We start from the raw sequence: 25,599 nt of genomic DNA on the forward strand, positions 1-25,599 counted from the left end.
GAAATGAACGGTTTTATCGCAATGAGTACATATTGCCTTCCATTACCCTAACTGCAAAACAGCATTCTTTAAGGTGCATGTGTATCTCACACTCCTTCAATGAAACTAGATGCACACGTGTAACAAACGGCCTTTATACCTTCACTCCGTTCCATCGTTGCCCCCCCTCCCCCCCCCCCCCCCCCCTTCTCTGGTTGGCCCATTCACTCTACAGAGTTTATCATTAGTCAAACCATTCCGATTACAACTATTCCATCGTCATTAGCCCGGACCGAGGACCCATTTAGTGGTGATTACGAGCTGGGTAGACGTCGTAAAGTGGAAGGGGGGAGGGATGGAAGAAGTAGCCTTTTCATCGATGACCTATAGCACCGGTGGAGCAAGTTTGTTTTTAACGTTCCGCCAGCATTCCCTAGCCGTTGAATGACTTTCAACTTTTTGTTATCTACAATGACTGTACGGATGCACATCTTCAAGTCTACATCTTATATGTTCCACCTAGGAATCAATGCTAGTTTCTCCTGCTGCCTCCCAATTTCTTGGCTCTTACTGATAAGCTTCTCAATAAGACCAACACTTTTCTGGCCTACCCTAAACAATGCATGTATTACCGAAATCCGTATCCAAGGGTGACGGTAAAAACTCAAGTCAGCAAGGCTCCGGTAGAACGCCCAAACACAGAAAACTTTTCACCACCCCTCAATTAAACCGGGCTTACTGTGCCTGAACATAGTTATGTTTCTAAAAAGGCAGGCCTGTGGAAATGAACGGTGATTATTTTCTAAAGCCTATCGATTGGCATTATAACTGCTGGGCATGAGGCACCCGCGGTATCTATTTTAGAAGTTGGGTATATTTATCCAGTGGCCATCATTACTGTTTTCCTCCGGCAGTTTTCCCGGCAGCATTGTGGAGTTTGCGGTGAATTTAATTGAATAAATTATGGTATCTGATGTTCCTGTCGCCTCCGTCCCGCAGATGAAAAGGTATCTTTAGTACTATGGTATTATGGGCCAAAATGGTTTATTTTTCGAGCAAACGTAAGTATAGACCGGTTAGAACATTTCTCATGAGCATCGTGGCACGAGTTTGATCTCCATCCAAGACCGAATACGAATCATCAAATCAATGCGATGGTTGGACCTGCCATGGTCGCCTACGCCTACGATCTAGCCTGGTAGTAAACTAGCGTCTTATGTGATGTGTCCTTTGTAATGTCTTCTTTCTTTTCTAGTCAACTGAATATGTTCCCACCGGAGAGAAATCAAAATATGGAGGTCAACAAACAATCCTTAGATAATGTGAAAACTCTCACAAGCAATTTCAACACTTGCTGCAGCCGTTGTAAATTACTGGCCTTTCAGTACTGTATCACGACCGATCAGTGTGTTTTAGAGAGCAATGGAACCGATACTTTTTCGTATCAGCAATTATCGTAAATTGAACAGTTGGTCGTTGAACCGTTTGAATCGTTTTTCGAATTTTATGCTATAGCACGGTAAATATAGTTAAAGATAAAATCTAATGTGACTACTCTTCTTTATTCGGTTTAAAATTTGTATAAAACGACTTGTGCATACATATGTATTTTGTTTTTATATCGTTGTTATTTCGATAATCATTTTCTAACCGCTGTGCAGGATTACGAAGAACTGTTAGCATTTGCGTAAACGTGTCACTACGGAGGTTTGTGCATTCGGTTTGTGTAAAACTGTATTACTGCATTCGGTTTATGTAAGACCTTTTTCTTCGGGAACATGCCCCAACGTTTCCAGCTTTGCCAAATAGAAGATTTTTCGACGCAGCACTTTGGGCAGTCCAGCTTATCGGGCGTTTGATTTCGTATGTATTTTTAGATATAAAAATGTGAGTTGTAAAATTATGTAAAATTATGCTAACAGGACATCCATGTTGTAAAATTATGTAAAAGGTTCGTAAAGGGTATAGCAAGGGTAATAGAACGAAGCGGTACTGCATCAGAAGCAAGTAACCTACGTTGCAGCAACCTTGTGTTTACCCTTCACAGCTGTCATGCACTGTGTACACTTTCCCGATGTTTTGTGACCAGTTTTCAGGAGCAATGGGTGGGTTGTCCGCGGGGTGGGGTTGTTGAGAAAAAAGTTTTCCACCTTGAAGTGGTCAGAAGCTGGCAGCGAGTGCTGGCAGTGCGTATTGAAAGATTGTTGGCAGAAGCAAGATGCTGAAAAGAAGGTGATCCGAAACGCAAGCTCCCGAATAAACTGGCAATCAAACCAACCGTATCGGAGTGTCGCTGCTGGGCTGTAATATAATTTGCCAGAGTCGCCAATGAACATGGTACGTCATCGTACAATGTTGAGCGATGCGGACTTCCACAACGAGGCCAGTGATACAGACGACAGACGGATTGGTCAATCCGCCATGGCCAACGGAAGCTCGATACGGAACCTCTGCGACGAGGACAAAATCGAGGTACTGCAGCATGCTGACACGGTTGAAGAGTTGACCGACGGTGGAGAAACGGCGCGTTTCAGTGGACCTAGTTATGGCAAGCAAACGGTCGGCGGAAGCGTATTGGAGGATCGATTTCAGGTCGGTGCGCGGGAAAGCAACCAGCGGCCAGTGGGAACAAATATAAGCTTTTCGCAAGTGAGTTACGGTAACCATGTATGTCCTGTCTCACCGGACGGTGCACTTAGTAACTCTATTTTCCTTTCTTTTGTGTTGTTGTAGAGCTTCCGGCGTTGGTCGAGCAACTTTGGACGGAGCGTAAAGAACAACAAGCGTACTGTTTACAACAAAACTCTTCGCCTGATGCCTTCCCGGATTCAGAAAAGTTTGTAACGCGCAATAGATTTTTATCCATCTGATAGATGAGCTTAATATGCCATCTTTTTTCCTTCCATTAGCGTTCTCTGTTGACGGGGATCTGATCACGACTAGCGTCTTCGACGTGGACCACATCACGAAGGAGCTCGGGCAGCGAGAGCAGCTGATGGAGGATAATCCGGTGGCGGAGCAGCTACGCATCGAGGCGATCAAATCAATCGCACAGAAAATTTCCACCAAGCGCCAGATCCGGGAGCACTTAGCGCAGACCGTCCATCGGCGAGCGACGACCCGCGCCAAATCGATCGGGCTGCTGCGTCGCTACCGGTACAGCGGCAAGCTGTACCTCGCCCGTGCCGCCAAGCTGGCCAAGCGATTCGTCACCAACTTCGAGCTCTTCTACGGCAGCATGAAGCAGATCGAGGGCCACTTTGGTAGCCGGATCAGCGCTTACTTCAAGTTTCTGCGCCGACTGCTGGTGCTGAACTGTGTGCTGCTGCTGTTTATCGTTTCGTTCGTGACCTTCCCGCAGCTGCTGGCGGGGCACGACGATTCGGTACTGCCGCTGCGCAACGGCCGCATGCAGTTCCACCTGAGTGATCTGATCACCGGTGAGGTAAATATTAATCACTCTGCAACCTCCTCGGGCATACACAGAGCTAGAGGATAAAGGTTTGTTAATTTTAGGAGCAAACCGTTTGTTTCTTCTCTACTCATTAACCACAATTTGCATGCTTGCCAATGCTGCGCAATTGAGGATAGAATCAGCTTCGGTAAGTTGTTTGTGGGCTACAGGTCATTCGTTTTGTGTTTCTTTTGTAATATACAATTTTACTGGATACCTTGTTGCTGAACTCAACATATTCAGCTAGTGCAACGGAAATCATTGTAAACTTTCGGTGGGTTTCCCGACTGTGAGTTCATTGGAGTGGGCCGACTTCCAAACCAATCATTCTGTCAATACAGCAATTCCCTTGTTTGGAACTGTTTCTGTCAATACACTTATCTGTTATCTAGTTGCTGCAATTGCTATTGAAAGTGTTAAGATAAAGTAAAGATAAATAATATGGTCCAATGCGTATTTTACAACCATCCGGTTGTGAATTGGGTAAGAAAAGAAAAGAATCGTATGATAACAAAGAGCAAGCAGTAGATTTCTTTATTGACACACTCATATTAAGCTTTCATTGTTCAAAACCCTATGTAATGTGATGTATCCGGTTATGATAATGGGAATATATTCGGTTATGGGCCTAGTTCCGTTTTACGCTCCTTTTTTCCTACTAAACATTATGCAATTTCACATTATCTAATTCGGTGGAATCTGTTTACGACCAAATGTTACTAAGGGTGGCCCATAACCAGAGATACTCCTTTACCAACTATTTTCGATTAAGTGACATCAATTTTTCTTATAATTTCATTGACAGGGCTACTTTACCAACTCGGTACTATACTATGGCTCGTACAGCAATCAGTCGTTCACGCTGGTGCCGGGAACGGCCGAATATAGTTTGCCGCACGCCTACTTCCTCACGATCACACTGCTGGTGCTGGCGACGTTCGTCGTGATTTCGGTCAGCATGGGCCGCTCCTACCGAATCAGCTTTATCGAGTCGAGCGCGACGGTGCAGAACCTCCTCACGCACAAGATTGTCTGCTCGTGGGACTACGGCATTGCAAACCCGAAGGCTGCCCGGCTCAAGCACGCCAGCATTCTGCATGAGCTGCGCGCCTATCTGGACGATCGGCAGAGGGAACCGCCGGCGGAGGGCCGACTACTCCGACTGCGTAGCACCGCCCTGCACGCCCTGGCCCATCTCATCGTGCTGGCCCTCATAAGTGCCGTCGGAGCAGCGCTTTGGGCGCTGTTGGTCCGCTTCGGCGAGACGGAGCATTTCAGTGACTGGTCCGCGCTGTACGTAGCGCTCGTTTCGAACGGCACAATGCTGGCGTTCGGGTACGCCTGCCAGCTGCTCGGTCGCCTCGAGCAGTACCGGCAGGTGGCGACACAGCTGAACATTAACCTGTTACGGCACTTCCTGCTGCAGACCACCATCGTGGGTGTATTGCTGGCGTTCTGGTTGACGCGCGAACATTCCGACGGCTGCTGGGAGACGGGCATCGGTCAGGAGTTGTACCGGTTGATAGTGGTCGACTTTCTCGTCTCTACGCTGCTGCTCACGGCGCTTCGAGCCCTTCGGTACGTGCTGCACACTCACTACGGGTCAATCGGTCCACTGGATCGCCTTTCGCCGCCTCCGTTCTGCATCGAAACGCACAGCCTCCGGCTGGTCTACAATCAAACACTGCTCTGGTTTGGCGTCCTCTTCGCACCCCTACTAGTGTCACTCATTGCGCTCAAGTTTCTGATCGTGTTTTACGTGAACAAGTTCGAGCTGATCTACCTTTGCCAGCCGCCGGTGCGTCTCTGGCGCTCTAGCCAAACGCAAACGCTCCTGCTGGTGCTCGTGTTCGTGTCGCTGTTCGGTGTACTGCTCACGCACGGCTACATCATCACGCAGGTGCCGGTCAGCACCGGTTGTGGTCCGTTCCGTGGCACCGAGTACATGTACCAGCTGTTCATGCAGGGCATCTTGAAGCTGCGCGAAGAGCACCTGTTCTGGCGTATATTCGTCTACGTCACCAAGCCCGCCATCATCGGTGGCGTACTGCTGACGATGGGTGTTGCGGCGTACTACCTGCGCGCCAAGTCCCGGGCCCAGATTGCCAAGGTGCGACTGCTGAAGGAGCTCCTCGGCATGGAGGCAAAAGACAAAGAGTTCCTGCTGGCGAACCTGAGCAAGCTGACGCGCGGCAACGATTGTCCGGCGGAGCAGCTCGAACGTATCGAGCTGCTTGGTGTGGGCGGACGTTTAACCGGGGAGCAGACCGATCGATACTATATAGAACAGTGCGCCACTTGGCGATATGAGGAAGCATCGCCTAGGAAACACACGCCGCCGCCGACGCCTTCTCCTCAAACGGATGGCCCAACGGACGAAGCTGGTGGCTGCTCGGCGGGTTATCATCGTAGGTTCAACCGTTCATATTACTTGATTCGTTTATTGGTCTCGATTTATGTATGCTCTACCTTTAATCCTATAGGGTTCGAGGACGACGAACAGCTGCGTTTGAGGAAGATTTAAGAAAGCAAAAACGGCAGAATCGGATTCCAACCCGGAAAGGCTGCCCTTCTACCTGCTCCACCATGCTTCCTTGACGATCTCCAGCTTTCCAGGGAGCTCAGCGTGTTCGCAAGTTAATCAATGTATACTAATTTCTATGTCTACTAATCTATATTTATTCAATTTTACCGAGAAGGTGTCGGGAAACCGGCACCGTTGACCATTGGGAGCCAAGCTCTAAAATTGTGTACAGCTGTTCTTACAAAACATGCTTCTATTTTAATATATAAACGAATGCAAATATACATATTCAGTTCTAAACTAACATAACCCGGCGGAAAGGTATGTCAGAATGGAGTCCGAAATAGCCCTCTACTTGATTACGGTTTATGGTTTATTACTATGGACGGATGGTCTGGCCTCCTTTTTTTTCTTCTATTTGTGATGTGTGTTTCCGGCTGTAACTGTCGTTAATGATTATTTTATTCGTCGTTAAACATAGGTGTGGGTATCTCTTATCAGCATTTCAATACGTTGGTGTACCGACTGCTAAAACAGCGTTCCGATGTCGAGCACCAGCAGTGAGACACTAAGTATCTTTTTATGTTATTGTACTGCAGTAAACCAGTGCCCTAAACACTTTGTATTGTCAGAAGGTACCAGATAGTATTTCCCTTGATGGAACAACGAAACAGAATAGACCTTTGAATCAATGATGGCATGAAGTCGTCAAAATTATACAAACCTCCTTTTTGTTAACAATCCCTGTTTTAGTGTGCAAGTAACTTTACTTAAAAAAAACTATAATAATTTTGTGACGTCCATATTTCATTCGAATTGAGTTTTTTTAATTTTATATTTTCCTGCAAAGATATAAAAGAAATCCTCTCGAAAAGCTATGCCTTGGTTTTTTAAAACATACTGTAAAATTTACACAAAGTTTACAATTGAAAGCAAATGTTCTATTGCGGATGGGTAGATAGGTTGACGACTGGTGGGTGTTATTATAGTCGTATAATTTGTTCCTAGGCGAGGCGCAGCATGGCAGGGAACTCGCAAAAAACCTGGGGCACCAAAGCGGCATCGTTGTTTTTTTTTTTGGTAGCGTGAGGGGGCGAGACTGATGGAACGTTAGACGTTAGAGGGTCCCGTTTGTGTACAAAGTAGTAAACAAATATCGCCCCCCATGGCCATACCTCCAACCCGGCACGGCGACCTCCAAGAGCGTCATGAAAGTGTTTCATTCGGGCTAGGTGTGACTCGCGTAACACGCAGTAGCAAAAAACTTCGCTGCAGCCCTTTTGCTGACTCGACGCTGAAAACACTAGTGCGACTCGGGGCATTTTATTGACTCTTTTTTTGTGGTTTAATTCTAAATCTTACCTTAGCTTTGTTTGATTTTCCGGGTGTGGTGCAGTTTTTAAATAGTCTATCAATTGTTGATGACAATTTATCTCGTCTAACGGTCGTATGGTCTCTTTTTTTAAATTTCCTCCGTGTTAGTTGCGCCCCAGATAACGAAGTATGATTTCGTACGTTAGAGATTATGCTATGTTTCCTCCTTTCTAAAAGTCTTGCCCTACCTTTTCTTGATTGACAGGATTTGATACGGGTTTTAAATAATCTATCTGGTTCTGATTAACATCGATCTCTTCAAACGGTCGTTTAAATTATGGTCTCATGTTTAACTTTTCTTCGTGCTAGTTGAGGCTCAGGAAAAGAAGTGTGATTTCATACGTTAGAGATTATTTTGGATAAAGAAGAATGCTCTGCATTGTGGTCTGCTTTCTGTGCAATGCATGGGCAGCAAATCTTTCCATTACTCTCAACGCATCGACAGTGCGGCTAGTGTCAGTCTGGTTAAGAGCAGAATAAAGTAGTTTCATGGCGCATCTAGCACCTTCTCGCAACCGGCACCTTTTCGCAATGGCCATCCAAGAACCGTGACAAACGGGAACGGGAGGTGGTGGGGTGGGGATAGTGCGACCGTGACGCAGATGAAGCCGTGAAACAAACGAACTGCGTCGCTAATAATTGCACATTAGATGCTACACTTTTCGGTGGTGGCGCCGCAGTATGTGGAATGGTATTGTTTGATGCGATTTTATCGCAATCGTTGCCCGCTGGCTGGCTGGCTGCCTCGGTGGTAGTGGTGCGGCACATTATCGCGAGCGTACGCGTGCGCTATCCGCGTGTACACGTGTACGCAAGAACGCCATCATTGCCCTGACGTACAGTTTAAGTTTTTGTTTTTATTTTATTATTTTTACGTTCTGCTTCAATACCGACCGAGTGTGTGGAGCTTCGACGGGCTCCCTGTTCCCACCAAGAAAACCTGTCTGCTATAGCGGAATACAATACGAAAGGCTTATGCTAACATCAGATGCTGACGAGTATATCATCTTGCTAGGGCAGGGGCCCGACTTTGGGGAGGGAGCTTGGGGTTTGCGGACTATCATACGCACGCACACTCGCGAACGTGAACCATCCAGGCGGGGAAACATTAAGAACCATCCGGACGCTTTCGATGCACACTACGCAAGACACACCGAGGCGTCCATATGTGTGAGCTAGCTGATGATGCACAGTTGGAATTTATCATGCAATCGGAGACTAACTTTTTAAATATTTTTTTATTAAAGGTTGCTAAAGGTGATCACGAAATATCCGGGAAGTCGAAATTCTTCTAAATCATTTCTCGACTCAACATGCAATTAAACTCGCACCGAAATGAATCCTCCTTAAAGGTAACATAAGTCAGTAACGCTTTAGATTTTTTAGAAATAAGATACTTCAGGAGTATTAATTGTAGTTGGTTTCCATTTAACAAATTTAATTTCAGTCAACTTAGCCACTGAAGCATCCTGAACTTGACTGCCTCAGCTTTTCCCATCTAATAGCCTATGGTGCAAAGGGACAGCCTCCACACACAACCACGCCGACGACGGCTGTGTGTTTTTCGACGGCGACGCAATGGTCCGGTTGGATAGTCCGGTTTCGAAGCTGTCGACGACAGGGCATGGCAGGCAGAGCGCGGCTGGCAGTGGCTGACTCTGCCTGGCTGGTTGGTTGGCTGGCTCTCCGACTGACTAGCTGGTCTCTGTATGCATATGCAGCCCACCATATACCCCCCCGTATTGGCGTATGGAAGCGGCGCAACGCCGAACATGCTATAGTAAGCTCGCGGAAGCCCCAGCAGCCGGTGCCCATTTCGGTACGTTACACTCCATCGCAACGCAGTCCAACACAACGCTCGCTCGCGCTAGGTATCTCCGATAGACGTGTCGAATCGCTAGCATTTCAGCCGGCCGAGCCTTCTTTTCGCTGCTACCAGCATTGTTTGGTTTTAGATAACGTTAGGTTGTAGGGCATAGCATTTATCCACGAATCAGAACGTACAGTGTTTGTTGTGCAAGGAATCACACATCCGATGGAGTGGCCACTGACCCACCGAGCACACACCTGTGAACACGGTTCTAGTGTCGAGTGGCGTTTGTATTCGTTTCGCCAATAGAGTGTTGCCCCCCCCCCCCCCCCCCCCCCCCCACCCTTCCTTCCCTCCTACACATACACACATGGGGTGCGAACCTTTTATTTTTGTTGTGGCGAACTTCAAAATCGATCCACTCGAGAATGCAATCCGGCCGGAGTGTTTGTACATCGGTCTGCATACAGTGCATTGTATCGCCTTTTTCAATCCTATACCGGATCAGCTGGGAAAACCGGAAAGGGAACGAAGAAGTCAGTGCCAACATTCGTTTCTAGAGGCTCAAATTTATTGGAGACCATTGGTAAAGTGCCAAACCGAGCCACCGAAACTGCCTTTCTTATCAGGGAAAAAGAAAGTAGTCATCCAACCGGGCAGCACCCTACAACACGAAGGCACGCGCAAGTGACCCCACACGTAAACAAGGGCCGAAAACAACACGCTTTCTCTCGGTTCCGAACCGCGGTATCAGAATAACTCCGACAACAAGGAATAATAATAGTAGAACAAAAAAAAAAGAAACACGCATAAACAAACATGATGTTCCATCAGCTGATAATGCGTTGCTGTTCACAGCATCACACACACATACACACAGGCACAGCATACATCGGATTTGGACACGTCTCAACTTGAGGAAGATCCGGTCACTTTCTGCCTTTCTGCTCCGTCTCTCCACCGTTCCTGCTACCAGATTTTTCTTTTTGATTTGCTCGAAATATTATATATTAAATGGATCGATGAAGTAACGTATGAGACGAGTGTAGGTTTATTTTTTTGTGGCAAAATTTAAGCCATTAAGTGTAATGATAACTTTTCATTAATTTGAAATATTTTAAATATTGTTTTTTTCTTTTAATTGAGCTTGTAGACCGTTGCAAAGTGACCGAGTGAAAGCAGATAGGAATGAAAACAGAGAGCAGTTGAAAGTGAAATCATTTTCGCAAAATACAAGAGCTGTTTGGAGAAATGCATATAGGTCCAGGGTGCCAATGTGGGTGTTAAAAGAGAAGAAAGAGAGAGAAAGAGACCGGAATCGGGTTGGCGAAGGCGCAAGGACATTTCGGAAATGTTCCAGAACATGTGCAGCTTCCCTCTCGGGAAGCAACGCCACATGCGTACCACCGTCGTCGACTCTCAGGAAAAGAAAAGCGCATCGGCGAGCGGTGGATTCTGCGTATGCCCCAACGTATTCGTTGATGTCGCACTTCTAGACGAATCGCGCTAGGCCATACTCCTCCAGCAGAGATGAGCCAGTTGTCACGCGAATGTCCACTTATTTTGGCGGCTGCCCATTCGGACCTGCCAATGAGCGAATGCAAGAGAGTGAGCGCAATGGTTCGCGAACGCGTGATCTCCGTGGAGACGGCGTTTGAACACGCTATTCAGTTTGAATCTCGGCCTCATCTCGGCGAACTGCGCCGGCACATACGCCCGAGTCGGTTTGTCCAGTGCGGCACGATAGGTTCACTCATGCTGCTGAATGCGTTCATGTATCATAAACAGTTAGTCTGCCTCCGCTAGTCCACTGCTGCATGTGTCGGAGCTACGTTGGAGCGACCAGGCCTCATACCAAACGCAACTGTTGTTGCAGTAACGTTAGGTTAGTTTTTCTTTTCGAAGTTTTTTTGGTTTGCCCCGATATGCTGCCAACGGCCCCGAGTGGACACTAAACGCTGTTGGTCGTGCATATATACACACATACGGGTGGAGCACACAAGGAGGCCGCGGGATCCTAAATAGGATAGCGATGTGAATGTGTTTTCCTTCCAGTATAGTCGGGTCGTCCCTTCGTACTTCCTCGTTTCGTTAGTGTCGTAAAAATCCTTATCAGCGTGTGCATTGGTGTCTGCGTGTCTCTGTTTGTGTGTATTGTGTGCCGTTCTATGAACACCAAAACCCGGCATCCTGACCAGAACCGGTACCCTCGGCGTCGAAAAAAGATCGATAAAATTAGCCTCATTTCTCAAGATTTTTTTTTTGACCACCGAGTTCGCGTACATTCGTGTCCGGGAGGAGTTTTCCGGACATGGCAAGGGTTTGAAAACACCACCTCACACCCACCTGTTTCTAGGAACGTGTTACATTGTTCTTGATTGTTTTCAGAGAGTGTGTTTGACCAAACGATTACAAACAGTGTACAAAAGAGTGCATCGTCGACAGAGTTTAAACGCAACGACATTATCAGTGTTGCACAGTGAATAAGTGGTAGAATCATACACTCCAAACTCAGTGAATCTTATCGAACCTCGATTCAACTATCAACCAACTGGGACCTCCTACAAACCATCCCACAATGAGCAACACCAACGATTACAACTCCCGGAAGCGGTTCGCCTTCGATATTGACATGGAAATCGAAGCGGAAACCACGTCCAAGCTGAAGGCAGGTAAGTTATCATCCTGGGTTTCCATTTTCTAATACACCATTCGTTTTTGTGTCAACTCCAAAAGTCCCTTCCCTAGCTGAAGCAACTTATCGGTAATGGGCTAAAAGAGGGAAACAATGTTTTGAAACATGAAAAACGTTCCATAGGGTCCAAAAGATTGAAGATGAGGAACTAGAAGCGATGTTTTTTGAAGGCCCTGCTCAAGCACACTAGGAGTATTTCAACAGGACAACTGAAGCCGTGTGACCATGAACGCCGTATGTTCACATGTCAGAGGGTCATCTAGTGTATTTAATGGGACCAACTCCAGGGCTGCTCTATTGAGTTGTTACAACCAAACGAAAAGATCACATGAAAGGTCTATCGACGATAACTGATACGTCTGAGCCGAACATTTAGAGCAAAATTGGCCAAAATACGAGGCGAATATAAAGTTATTCTACACACCTGAAGAAACGTAGTTGAAAACACCGAAGCTGGAAGTCGTGGAGCCCGTTCATTACTCCTTCTGTTCCGGTCGATGGAACATTGTCTGGCTGACCAGCACTTCTCCAACTACGGTGAGGTCAACAAATTGATCGGTGTGTGCATACACTGTGTATGGAACTCCTAATACTGAGTGGTTCTAGCATCTTCACGCATTTTCGATATTCTTGGAGAACTTTCATTACCAGAGCTCCGTCGGAAAGTTCATTGATTAATCTCCTAAGAGTGGTCGTACTTTGAAGCTATGTGCTCACGGCAAGTTCGATGTTTATACAGCCGTCTGAGTTGAGGTACCGTACCGACATCAAGTTGTGCTGATTGTGGTACGCTAGGTAGTCCCACTTACAACAAACCAAACGGTCGACCGGAGTTTTCTTTTAAGCCAAAGCTGACCGTTAGAATTCGGAGGGTGGGTGTTGATTTTGGACCGTTCGAAAATATTTATGCATCTGCACCTTGCGCTGGGTTTCTCCACTGGTGGGTGTTGTGATGCACTTCATCAAACGAAAGGCACCAGGTTCGCTGGCGGCATTTGTTGTTTCTGGTATTTCGAGCTGAACCATGGTTTCGCTCAACGGTGAAACGCCCAGCCGGTTGGATTGCCCAGCGAGTCCCAAAACGCCATTCCATTCCATTCCACTTCCTCCTACTCGCCACACCTTGCGCGCCCCCGCCTTTCCCGGGCTCCCTTGATACACCTACCAGTTGTGAGCTGGTTTCACCTGCCGTGACTTGACCGTTGGACCTGAACCGGACGCTTGGCGCCGAATGAGACGAGCACATACCTTACCCGACTTTATGATCCAGCCGGCCAAGCGTCGACACTCTCCGGGCTGTCCAGTTGTCGTGCGTTTTTGTTTTTTTTGAGGAAAGTTATCGATCGGAGAATTGGAACGCGAATGCCACCAGAAAGGCAGAGACACGTTGGAAAAGAAGACTCATTTATAGCTTGAATGCATGGCACCGATTGAGAAATTTGGATGTTGTTGCTGATCTCGGAATGTTGAGTGCGTATAGTATTTTTTGGTATGCCGAAACCACTGCATTGCTCGCGGATATAATCAATATTCGACAGGAGGATTCTAAAACAAGTATCAGATGTCTGACGAATTCGCAGTGGTCCTTAGGAACAAGCAATAGTAGCTGCTCCCAGCAATAGATCAGCTGGACACATAGAGACTTCCACTGGACACAATTTAAAGTCTATTTGTGAGTCCCTAACCTAACATCCACAACGCCTAACGCAATCAATCACTACTTCGGTCCCCCAATTGGGAGTCGATCCCATCCAATTAGCCATCCCGAAAGAGGGCACTCCCGAATGCGTCTCACCAACGCGGGATAGCATATCGAAAGCATATCGGCCGACTAAAGACGACGGTATTAAAAAAAATATTAACATTCCACGTCAATAGTCTCATTTGGCTGCCGTTCAATTGGGGTGGGCTGCCCTCGCCGTCGTCGTTGTCGTTGGAGCGGAAAAGCAGAAGCGAAGCGGCAGTTGGTCTCTTTTTTCGGAAAAAAGTGCCGTCGATCGACGCTGGAGCAGGAGGAGGGGGTAAAGGAGCGAGGCGTAGCGACGGGGTTTTGCTGGCAAGAGGCGCCAGCGAGACGACCGCGCCCGGACCTCTCCTGGTGTGATTAATTTCTTCGACGCTCCGATGCGGGGATTAATTAGTCACGTTATTAGAGGAAGCGACTACAAGCGGCCGAACCAATTGATGTGCGGTGACAAGTTATGACGCTCGGAGGCGAAATCGATCGACGACACATTCCGAGCGCCGAAGGCCATCTCCCGTTCAAACCATCCGTGGGGTGAATGTCAGTTTCGCGGAAGAACGCCAGCATCAAATCCCCAGTGCTTACACACAACTCTTCCGAGGTGACATATTGCGAATCCCCGGTAAAATGATCCGAATTTACGAATGCAATCGCAATTCGCCTTGAATTAAATGTCTCTAAACTGTCACTAGCAGGCGATCGGTATGAACGATGTATGACCATCATTACGGATTAGGTTACCGGGGTGTAAAATCGTATACGAATTAACCGACATCGAGGCCTTTTTTTCTCGAAGCGATGGAGGTGGTTTTACAGCTCACGTTTCTATAAATCAACTATTTTTAGGTTAGGAGCGGTTGAACCCACGCAATGCCTGAGATGTGATTAAAGATTTCACCCCCGGAAGGAAAGCGTTCAGTCTACGTAAATAAAGAGAGTTAGTCGCAAAAGATTCTTAGACGAACGCGGAGAAATACCCGGAGCAGGTTTCTATGACATTTTCATTAGCTTGCTTTGGTTATCATATAAACAATCAAACCGATATCTAAATCTTCGTCGCATGGGGAAATGACGCTCACGCCAAACACAGCATCAGCAGAAGTATCCTCCAAATGAAGACAGGAAATGGCTTTAAAACGTAACCGTAGGTCGGGGACTGACGGACTCTGCGTTCGCATTCCCTCGCCGTCTGTAAACAAACACTGATCCGACAGAGTGAAAATCGCAAAAATGCTCCCCTATGTCTCCTGCCGCCACCTCGTTTCAGCTGACGCACGACCCGATTTTAAAGGCGGTGCCCCGACCCCGAATGTACAACAACGGATGCATGCGGAAGACCCGTCGTTCTTTGTCGTCAAAGTAGGCCGCCTTCAGCAGGCATTTCATTCACAAACAAACAAACACAAAACTCTACTCGGGAAAGGTGTAAATAGCTGCAAAACGGCCAACGGGACCGTTCCGATGTCGCGCTGATGCCCAGCTGACTTGCAGCGATACGCATCACCGTACGCCGCCATTATCGTTGACCGCATGGTATCTGGTCTGAGTCTGTGGAGTCCTCACCCCTCCCCTCTCAGTAGGAAACGGAACAGAAGTTCATTCATAAATGTAGCTAGGCTTTCCGGCGCACGCCTCAACAGTCCACGTGCTCATCAGCTGCTTCCTGCACAGACCTCTCCCAGCAGTCGCATAAGCATGCTCCTTCCCTACTACCTGAGCTGTGAAATCAGCCCGCCCCTCGGTTTTTGGGCGACATAAGTCTTACCGGCTCAGGCGAGGTTGAAATGTTTTATCAATAACTTACACAGAAGATAGTGGCAACCGCGTGTTGTGTTATTTATTGTCATGCATTTGTTGTTCTTGTTTGGTGCAGCTTGCCTCATAAAAATCGGGCTAAAATGGAAAGAGGGCGATGCAGGCCCGAGTCCAACACGGAGAAAGGGTTCTGGCCTCGGGTACGCTGGTGTAGGTGGTCCTGCCGCCCGTCCTTTTGCCGTATCCAACGGCACACACCGTTTGAACGTTAGGATACGTCGAACGCATGAGTTCGACGAGGCTAACCCGTCGATCGAGAGTGAGATGGATGAGTCCAGCGAATCGGCTCCTGCCTCGCTCAGCCTGTTCCAATGCTTGATACTTGGATCCAATACATCCCGGATGCCACTGTTTGAAGAAGCGACAACGCCAGCAGTACATACATGCCCCTCAAGAAAGGTACCCGTGCGTTTGGTATCGTCTGTCGTGAGCGCCTTTTGCTGTGAGTTTTAGCTCCTGTTGAGGAAATTCTTCCATCAGGTGTTATTCCAAAAGTGATTCTCGAGACTTTCCCAACTATTATCATGAGCTTGCGGTGACGAAAAATGTGTCTTGTGGCTACACCTCTAGGGCGATGCGCTTTGAGTATTACAAGCTGACCGACGGAGCAACGATATATATAAAGCGGGTTAAAAACATGAAGTCGATATCGAAACAAGCTGTTTTCGACACGTTTTTGCTTCCATCTCTCTTTCCCCTCTCTCCCGGGGGAACGATGCAACGGAATGGAATGAGAAACACGTACTACTACATGCCTTAGGCCGGGCACCCACTGCGCATCTCCGTGAGTGTCGCTCCCTTAACGCGATAATAGAATTATCTTATCGATGATAATTGTCCGCGAAACGCCCCAACCGGGGATATAACCAGGCCATTCGGATCGGCTCTGGCCGGTGCCGGTCAGTTGCTATCTGGACCACAGTGGAGTATAGCGGAGTTCCTCATATTCAGTTAGTGTGGTCGCTGCGGAGTACCAGTGTCCAGAAGCTTTTATATCTGGTAGTGCACCTTCGACCGATCGACAAAGTGCAACTAAGTGTGGTAGCCGGAGGTCGAGTTCATCCATCCCCCCTCTGCTCACTATCAATCAACCACTACCTCTTGTCCTCAGCGAGACACCCATAAGTCAAGTACGGCCGGATGCGCCAGCTCCGGCAACAAGCGCCTCTAGTGTGGACCGATATTTTGGTATTTATTTTCATGACGGCCCCACCAGTTCGGCAGATCGCTTGTTCCTCCACCGTACGTGGCTCTCCCCCCCTAGGAGGGAGAGTCATTGAGTGTTGGCGGCAGGGACTTCTATATTTAGGACTTCGTACCCAAGTAACCCCCCCTGGCCGGCACCGGTTGACTCGTTCGGCTGTATAGGTTAGCTCTACTCTGGCAGAGAATCGGTTATACGGACTGCACTTCGCACCTCCACAGCCAGCCGGAGGTGATTCCCCCCTGGTGTCGCTCGATATGCTCCTTGATGTGTGGATACGTGTGTTTGTGCACGGTACACGACGATACAGCTTGTTCACGGGGCAACGGCGCGAGAGTCTGTCTGTCTTGCCTTGCAAACTAACAAAATTCAAATATCTGAGGTGTATCTTGTCCGTGCTGCTGGGTGCTGGGTCAGTAGATCGCCGAGAGCCAGTCTGGTTTGTTGCCTATACTAAGCTGTGTTTTTCTCGTTTAAAGAAGGTGAACAACAAATAAGAACAGCACAAGTTGAACGATACCAAGCAGAGGACTGTGTGTGTCCATCGCCCGTAGAGGCGTGTGCTTGTTTGTTTATTTGTTTTGCTATCCAGAGGGCCAACAAGCTAGAGTTCTTCATATATTAGTGACACTAAACCTCTTATCTGAACTGGCCTAATCCTTCCAGGCTCCAGTGTGCGAAAAACGCTATTTTTGAGTAACAACGCTAGTTCCGCTCTACCTCACATCAGCTGGATCAAACATTTACAGCTTCCAATCTCTCCATCAACAAACTGTGCTCCTGCTCTATGTTTAAGTGAAACGTCGAACAATCTCAGGTTAGTGTAAAGTCACCCGGCTACTAGTTCCAGCGCGAAAATGAGTGCCCGCGGTGTTCTGCTTAAGTGCGACATGAACTCATCCTTCGATCAACCGGAAATCGCAATGTCGCCCCGGTCTCCGGCAATACTGCTCAACGATTACTTCTCTCCGGAAGGTTAGTGCGCGGGAAGGTAATCCCCATTAGTGTGTCTTGACATATAATCTTCATGGGGCCCACCTACCAACATCACCAGTTGGAATGAATAAACAACATTTTCCTTCCTCGATGTGTCACGCTATTTTCGCGGATTTCGACGAAACCATGTTGCTATGAGCAGTTTGGCCAACAATGTTACAAGCGGCACTAGGATAGACATGCATGATGTAGACAAACAAAGATAAAGGATGCTAAACGTTGTCTTGCTTTAGTTACCTTTGTAATATCGCCGTTACTAACTAAGCGACAAGATGTGGCACAAGATGGACCAGCTTATAATAGCTCTGTGGGAGAAATTCTGCCGCTTTAAATGTGTATACCATAAATCAAAATACCGCAAAACACACACTCACCGTGAGTCATAAAGAACTTGTGACATTCGGCGATAGATAGGAACCACAGGAAAGCGGCAAACAAACAGAAGTAAGATCCCCTTCTTTGGCTCAATGAAGATAGCTGCGGTGTGTTAGTTTGCTTACCAAATCAGCTTGCAGCAAAAGCTCTTAAGGCGAGAGATAGGCAGGAGGAAGCTGTATCTTCGGGAACTGCAATCATTCTACGTGAGGGGCGAGTACGGGCAACTGTCTTTGCTTAGGACGTGTGCGGTCTGGAGCCTGATGAAGCTACTGTGAATGCCTCAAACAAATAGGCTTGAGCGTGGCTTGTGCTGCTTATCAACAACGGCAGCGTCTAGCCTAGGACTACCCTGCCCTATCGCATATTCTTCGTGCCTGTGTAGCGGCAGTCGAGAGTACCGCTCTCGACAAGGCGCCAGGAGAATGATAGATAGATGTGCACGCGAACCGATCCAGATTATAAGTTAGTGGCGCTCAGTTCGTCTCCGGATGACCATCACTGCATGTCATTTTTTCCTATCCCGCTGGCTTATACCGAATTTCTGGTTGTGGTGGTCGTAGTCTGCAAGATTTCATTCGCTGGAGCCAGTGTTTCTTAGTTGAACGGCTGGTGTTGCCTTAGTGGTCTTGTTCTCTGTGGTAAAATACACCGGACGTACGCAATGAGCCGGAGAAAAGAAATTAGCTTCAACAAAAAGGATTCTCGCACGATGCTGCAGGTGCTAGAGGATCAAAAAATAATGGAAGCGATGAAAAAATCGCGCACGGTCGGGCCAGAAGTTACGACAAGCTTCCCAGCAGCCTACTACCTCGCCGCCGACGACGCAGACGAGGGTACTGTGGTGCGCGGGCATTTTTTGTTCCTGCTAACATCTCCTATGGAAAAGTAGTTTCAGCGATGAACCGATAATCTCCCATGATAGTGTATACTTGAGATTCAAGTGTTTGCGTGGAATTGGAGGAGAATGCACAATCATCCAGCGCAGCCTGGACACATCCCATCAGGCTTAACTTTCGCCGGCCGCAATCTCATGCTTTATTCTCTTCCACAGTTCAGGGCAATGAGTCCCCGGCGAGTCACGCCGTCGCTAGCGCTGGTGGCGGTGTTGGGGGTGGTGGGGGTGGCGGCGGTGGACTCGGCGGTACCCTCAGCCTGTCCCAGGAGGATATTGTTGGCGTGCTGCCGAACGAGATATCCGCCCCGTACGAGGTCCCGCAATTCCCGATCGAGCAGATCGAAAAGAAGCTGCAGCTGCAGCGTCAACTGAACGCCAAGTAAGTATCACCACTACCAGTACCGCTTCCATCGGCCGATCGACTGCATGACCTCTGGATCTGACCAGATAGAGACATCGCAGACGGCATCGACGCACGGAAGGGATCAGTCTATTTCCTCTGTAGTGATAGGCACGATTTACGCTTTTTCTGTCTAACAGTGCATCTTAGTGTCTCTCTATTGGTTGAAGAGAAACCAGTACACCAACGCCATATTTCTGGAAGGAATAAGAAATTTCCACCTACGGTTTCCCACAGGTGATGATAGTGTCGAGTATTGTAAGTGTAAGGATAATGCGCCTACAACTAGTGTTGTATAAAGTTGCACAGAACAGTGCTGAGCAACCTATCTAAATCAAGTGAGCAGAGCGAGCCATCTAGCCCAGCAAAGTGTTACTGCTCAAGTGATTCAGTAAACTCAGCTGTTCAGTAAACTCCTAAGGTTCTAAACTAAACTGTTCAGTAAGCTCCCCAATCTCAACTGCACAGCTAGCCTATAAAACTCATTAGGTTTTTATGCTCGATAGTTCCTGGATCTTTTTAGAAACCATAGTTTGGTGAGCCTACTGAGCCATCTGACAAGTTGAGCTTGGTGAGTCTCCTAAGCAGTTGAGTTTAATGCATCTCCTGAGTAAGTGAGTTTACTTAGGCACTAACTTGATGCAGAGCCAGAGACAGTTTGCTGAGTTAGGTGACTCATCTGGTGCTTACCCAACGTTTTCCAGAATGTAGTGTCGAATTGGGATCAACTTGCCTGGCCAGTCGACATAATAATCATTCTTTGAAGGGCCTTCAAAATGGAGAAGTTGTTGTTTACCCTACAGCGACCAGAGGAAACCATTGGGGAGCTTTAGCGCGGCATCTCTAATGGAAGGTAGTAATGTTACACTAACGAGATCTTGTGCAGTCACCTTCCCTCCGGTGGTGATTAATCATAATTAACAGTTCATTACACTTGCGGAGCGACATAATGTTTGAAGTACAGTTTCAACATGCAACGGAATGGTAACCGGGTGTTGTTCCAACCTCCGACATTCGTTAATACCTTGCCTGGTTCTAAATGGTCGCTTCACTAAGTGGCTCACTAGTACTATTCCTAAGGACGAACGCACGGGAGGGGTCTGCTAGTCAGCGTGGAAGCGTAACAAACTACTTCAACTACTCGCTCCTCCTCCAGCTTCCTGGTTTATTGGTTGGAGTGGGGGGGGGGGGGGGGGGGGTGTTTTGAATGGCAGTTGACATTGGCGAACGTAAATAGCGCCAGTATCTTGCGTGAGCGGTACTTAAACTGATGTTAAAGCGAACGCTCGCCAGCCGCGGGAAAATATGGATACAAAGAAACACAGCAAGGATTCCATTAGGATATTCTCTTCCTCTCGCCTGCTTCCTCGTATTCGTTGCCTCTGGCAGGACTTGGAAAAGGGGCGCTCAATTTTGCCCCTCCCCCCCCCCCCCCCCCCCCCCCCATTGGCCCCACTCTAGCGTGTCGTACTTTTATTTTTCGTGTGGTTCCCTTCTGTGTTCCCTCCACTTTCCTTTTTGCATGTCGTTTTCTTTTCCTCTTTTTCCTCCTTCGATATGTTTAATCCAATTTAAACAATCGACCACTCAACCGGCACGGCGGCGTCCGCGTGCACGACCAGGGGCGATCCAGTAGTACCGATCCCGACCTGCCCGGAGCTTGTGCTGGCCACGGAGGACTCGACGGTTGCAAGCTGGTGAACCATGCTGGGTAGTGCCATCGATACGAAGAAGTGGCTCTCCGAGTGGGATCTGCTCAGGTTGGTTTGCAAAACCCCCTATATCAAATCGACGTGTAGGTCCAAGTCGACTTAGCGGCCCACCGAAGCGTGGAGTTTTTTTTTTTGGGGTTTGCCAAAGAACTGAAGCTCCGCACGGATCTCTGCACACCCCTCCACCCGTGGGTGGTGTGTGGTGTTGTTTTCCCGGGCGCGTTACGGTTTATTAGCACGGGTCTATTTTTGCACCTTCTCGTTATAACTGCGTACCCCATCTTTGGATGTCGATACCGATGTCGATGCGCACACAGAGGGGTTGATAATTAGTGAATTGGAAAATCGCTTGTCCGATCAATTAATCAATCGAACCGATCCGCGTTGGGAGTGCCAAAGGGACAGGGAAGAGAGAGAGTCCCGTGTGTGTGTGTGCGTGGGTGTTGTTTGCGGGTAGGTGGGTGTGTATGACGTGCACATTAACCTCCCCTGGTGTCACCGGTGTCCGCAAAAACTCACCGACGTGTCGATGACGCCCCCGATGACGATGATGGATGCTCCATTTCAGTGTTGTCGCGTTGTTCGCTCCGTCCAGTTCACTTCGCATATTGATTGGGTGCGAGCGCATCAATCACCTACCAGGCAGGGGTAGGCAACGCGAAGTCGAAGAAATCCTCCCTTTTTAGTTGATACCGAATACACACTGAAGAGGAAGAAGGTAGCGCTGAAAGTTGAGACAGTTACTATAGAGTTCCGGGCCTACGGGAACTGATACTGATAGCCACCGCGCTCGTATTTCGTTCGCAGGGTGATGGAGCAGGATCGGCACTCGATAGCTCCGGAAGTGCACCCGGACGAGCAGCTGCCGTTCGACGAGCACGACTTCGTGGCGCACTTCCAGCGCGTCTCCATTTCCGGCGAGGACACGAGCGGCGTGCCGCTGGATGACCTCGAGCGCGCCTCGACGCTGCTGGTGAAGGCGCTCGAGCTGCGCGAGAAGTACATGCGGAACTCGCACCAGGTCTTCCCACAGACGACCGCCCGCTTCCTGAAGTCCACCCACTCCAGCACGATCACGCACCAGGAGCGCAAATCGATTGCCGGTAAGTAGGCGGGAGAGGGGCCGAAGGTCCAGGGGATGCGTGGAGCGAGGTGTGAAGACGGTACCTTATTTTAGCTCATCACATATTGCATATCCGTTCTGCAGCTTCCTCAACAACACGCACGGTAACGTTTAGCGCTCCAGTTCTTTTTCACTCTTTCTTTTTACCTTTAACCTTTCTTCTCTGTCGTTTCTTTTTATCAGCGGGTCCGTTTAATTTATCTCTCTATTTCTGCTGGAGTAGTTTTAAATTTATTATTTCATTTCTTTCGTTTTATTCTGTTCTATTTTTATTCACTTTTTTCTCCGTCCTACCTCTGGGGATACTCCGCTGTGTTCTGTCGCTTTCTACTACATTTTAACGGCTTCGGCCTGCCCCTGGACTGGGGTTGTCTCAATCAACGCCACCATCGAACATACACACACACACACAAACACCCAAAAACTTGCTCACGCAATGGTTAGTCGGTGTTGAGTTTGATTTTGTTGGTTTTGTTTTTTGTTAGTTTTGAAAAAGCGACAGTTTTTTTCTGTTACGATGTTTCTTTTCATGTGTTTTTATACTTTTCTAAATATCTGTTGCTTTATTCTTTTCTCAATAGTTCCCTTTTTTTAGCTGTACTGTTTGCTCTCCGTTCCCTTGTTTGGTATTTATTGTAACTAATTGTTTTTAAAACAAGTTATACATATAATTATGTTGATTTCTTCCTCCCTGTATGTTCATTTTGTTTTTATCTCAAAATTTTTGTAGTATCTTGTAGGTACATAAATTAGCTTTATTTTGATGTTAAAGGTTGGTTGCCACATAGGTTGAGAACCACTGACATTGGTTGGTTGTGTGTCTAGTCTACTCCGTTGGTTTGGTTTTACCATCGTGCTAATCGCTGTAACAAACTGAAACGTTCGGTTGAACACCCTTCCCCCGCACCCTTACAAAACAGGGGGAGACGAGGCATGGTGCGAAAGGTGGAGGATAGTTATGTGTGTGTGTGAGCGAGTGTAGAAGAAAACGGCAAGATGAAAATAGGCGATAGGGTAAGGAATGGTGTGATCGCACGGCTCGTTGTACTTAACATGTAGACAGTGGAGAGAATAATAATGTAAATGAGTATACTGGCGTTGAACCCGGCCTTGCTGACGACTTTTCTTATCTATCTACCGCTACCGCCTTTGGGCCGTGCCACCCGCAGATCATCCAGTCAACCCGCCGCAGAGCACGCAGTCGCCGTGGGTTATCGAGATACCGGAGGACCTGAACTACAGCGTGCGGGCGGTGCACGGCGTGTTCGAGGTGTTCCGGAGCGAGGAGACGGAGGAACCGCTGCCGTACCACTACCCGCGCCTGCCGGACTTTGTGCAGGACATGCAGATGATGTGCTCGATGATTGCGGACGGGCCGCTCAAGTCGTTCTGCTATCGCCGGCTGAGCTATCTGTACTCCAAGTTCCAGCTGCACGTGCTGCTGAACGAGCTGCGCGAGCTGGCGTCGCAGAAGGCGGTGCCGCACCGGGACTTCTACAACATCCGCAAGGTGGACACGCACATCCACGCGGCGAGCTGCATGAACCAGAAGCATTTGCTGCGCTTCATCAAGAAGACGCTGAAGAACAGCGCGGACGAGGTGGTGACGGTGACCAAGGGCAACCCGATGACGCTCGCGCAGGTGTTCCAGTCGATGAACCTGACCACGTACGACCTGACGGTCGACATGCTGGACGTGCACGCCGACCGGAACACGTTCCACCGCTTCGACAAGTTCAACGCGAAGTACAATCCGATCGGCGAGTCGCGGCTGCGCGAGGTCTTCCTCAAGACGGACAACTACCTGAACGGCAAGTACTTCGCCAACATCATCAAGGAGGTGGCGAGCGACTTCGAGGAGAGCAAGTACCAGAACGCCGAGCTGCGCCTCTCGATCTACGGCAAGTCGCCGGACGAGTGGTACAAGCTGGCCAAGTGGGCCATCGACGGCAACGTCTACTCCGACAACATCCGCTGGCTGATACAGATACCGCGGCTCTAGTGAGTACATGCACCGCCAGCGCGAGAGAGAGACCCGCTTCTAATCGCTTTTGTTGTTGTCTTCCCACAGTGACATCTTCAAGACGAACAAGCTGATGAGCTCGTTCCAGCAGATCCTGGACAACGTGTTCAAGCCACTGTTCGACGCGACCAACAACCCGAGCCAGCACCCGGAGGTGCACACCTTCCTGCAGTACGTGATCGGCTTCGACTCGGTCGACGACGAGTCGAAGCCGGAGAACCCGCTGTTCGACGGCGACGTCACGCCGCCGGCCCAGTGGACGGACGAGGAGAACCCGCCGTACGCGTACTACATCTACTACATGTACGCCAACATGACCGTGCTGAACCACTTCCGGGCGGCGCGCGGCATGAACACGTTCGTGCTGAGGCCGCATTGCGGTGAGGCCGGCCCTGTGCAGCATCTCGTCTGCGGCTACCTGATGGCGGAGAACATCTCCCACGGGCTGCTGCTGCGCAAGGTGCCGGTGCTGCAGTACCTCTACTATCTGGCGCAGATCGGCATCGCCATGTCACCGCTGTCAAACAACTCGCTGTTTCTCAACTACGACCGCAACCCGTTCCCGGAGTATCTCGCCCGCGGTCTGGTCGTCTCGCTCTCGACCGACGATCCGCTGCAGTTCCACTACACAAAGGTGAGTAGTAGCTGAGCAGCTGTAATTACACTGAGAATGCTCTTGAAGTCAGCTTTGTTTTCCATGAACACTATTTATTTGCTTGTCTCAAACAATCTGTATAAAACCCTTGCTTTTGTCCACTACCATATGTCGGTGTGGCAATGGAAAGTTGGATATTATTCATAGCTAAGTCTAGAGTTTGACATCACTGATCTAAAGCATGAAGCGAAAGATCCGTGTACCTTGAGGACTATCGTCTCAATCGTCTTTCCGCTCTCGTCTCCGCAGGAACCACTGATGGAGGAGTACAGCATTGCGGCGCAGGTGTGGAAGCTCAGCTCGTGCGACATGTGTGAGCTGGCGCGCAACAGCGTGCTGATGTCCGGCTTTCCGCACAAGATGAAGCAGCACTGGCTCGGGCCGAACTACACGCGCGAGGGTGTCGCCGGCAACGATATCACGCGCACCAACGTGCCGGACATCCGCGTTGCCTTCCGGTACGAGTCGCTGCTGGACGAGCTGGCGAACATCTTCAAGGTGAACAACGAGCAGAAGATGCAGTACGCCTCGCAGCAGTAGCCTGCCCACTCCCCCTCCCTTTTCGCCTTACACGAATTCAGGCTAGAGTATCCACAACAACCCTCTACTGGCCCACATTGTTTGCATGGTTGGCTGCCGTTTTCAGTGTTGCACCGGGTCCAAAGCCTTCCCGCAGATTGCCCTCCCCAACCCCCCCAGAGAAGTAGAAGTTTCGCTGCCGAGCGTCACAACAGGGCACACCCGGGGACGCCGGGTTTAGGCGACGAGAGCAAACTTGTTATTATAGAAGTTAAAACAAAGCAAACAAACATACAACA

General features: G+C 48.7%; 2 protein-coding genes across 3 annotated transcripts; both read left to right on the top strand.

Moving 5' to 3' along the window:
* Window positions 1-2,096: 2,096 nt before the first annotated feature.
* On the top strand, window positions 2,097-6,323 carry LOC131268735 (transmembrane channel-like protein 5). 2 transcript variants are annotated; one of them, XM_058271010.1, is made up of 5 exons: window positions 2,097-2,628; window positions 2,713-2,815; window positions 2,889-3,424; window positions 4,239-5,841; window positions 5,917-6,323. In XM_058271010.1, exons 1-5 carry the CDS (start codon window positions 2,308-2,310, stop codon window positions 5,955-5,957), a joined length of 2,604 nt encoding a protein of 867 aa, XP_058126993.1. In that variant the 5' UTR covers window positions 2,097-2,307; the 3' UTR covers window positions 5,958-6,323. The 2 variants fall into 2 exon arrangements, with proteins under 2 accessions (XP_058126993.1, XP_058126994.1); XM_058271011.1 differs by having other exon boundaries at window positions 2,521-2,638.
* A 12,311-nt stretch (window positions 6,324-18,634) lies between these two features.
* Window positions 18,635-25,547, top strand: LOC131269239 (AMP deaminase 2). Its single transcript, XM_058271580.1, has 6 exons — window positions 18,635-18,806; window positions 19,025-19,247; window positions 21,788-22,083; window positions 23,273-24,104; window positions 24,175-24,760; window positions 25,031-25,547. The coding sequence occupies exons 1-6, from the start codon at window positions 18,635-18,637 to the stop codon at window positions 25,319-25,321; spliced, it is 2,400 nt and encodes a 799-aa protein (XP_058127563.1). The 3' UTR covers window positions 25,322-25,547.
* The last annotated feature ends 52 nt before the right edge of the window (window positions 25,548-25,599 follow it).

The sequence above is a fragment of the Anopheles coustani genome, chromosome X (genome assembly GCF_943734705.1).
Source record: "Anopheles coustani chromosome X, idAnoCousDA_361_x.2, whole genome shotgun sequence".
Classification (NCBI taxonomy): Eukaryota; Metazoa; Arthropoda; class Insecta; order Diptera; family Culicidae; genus Anopheles; species Anopheles coustani.

Excerpts from the sequence above, each read along its gene's own strand:
- LOC131268735 (XM_058271010.1), top strand. The coding sequence starts at position 2,308 with ATGAACATGGTACGTCATCGTACAATGTTGAGCGATGCGGACTTCCAC. Across the intron at positions 2,629-2,712 it reads CAAATATAAGCTTTTCGCAA|AGCTTCCGGCGTTGGTCGAG; the intron begins GTGAGTTACGGT and ends GTGTTGTTGTAG. Across the intron at positions 5,842-5,916 it reads CTGCTCGGCGGGTTATCATC|GGTTCGAGGACGACGAACAG; the intron begins GTAGGTTCAACC and ends TTAATCCTATAG.
- LOC131269239 (XM_058271580.1), top strand. The coding sequence starts at position 18,635 with ATGAGCCGGAGAAAAGAAATTAGCTTCAACAAAAAGGATTCTCGCACG. Across the intron at positions 19,248-21,787 it reads CAGCGTCAACTGAACGCCAA|GGTGATGGAGCAGGATCGGC; the intron begins GTAAGTATCACC and ends TTTCGTTCGCAG. Across the intron at positions 24,105-24,174 it reads ATACAGATACCGCGGCTCTA|TGACATCTTCAAGACGAACA; the intron begins GTGAGTACATGC and ends GTCTTCCCACAG.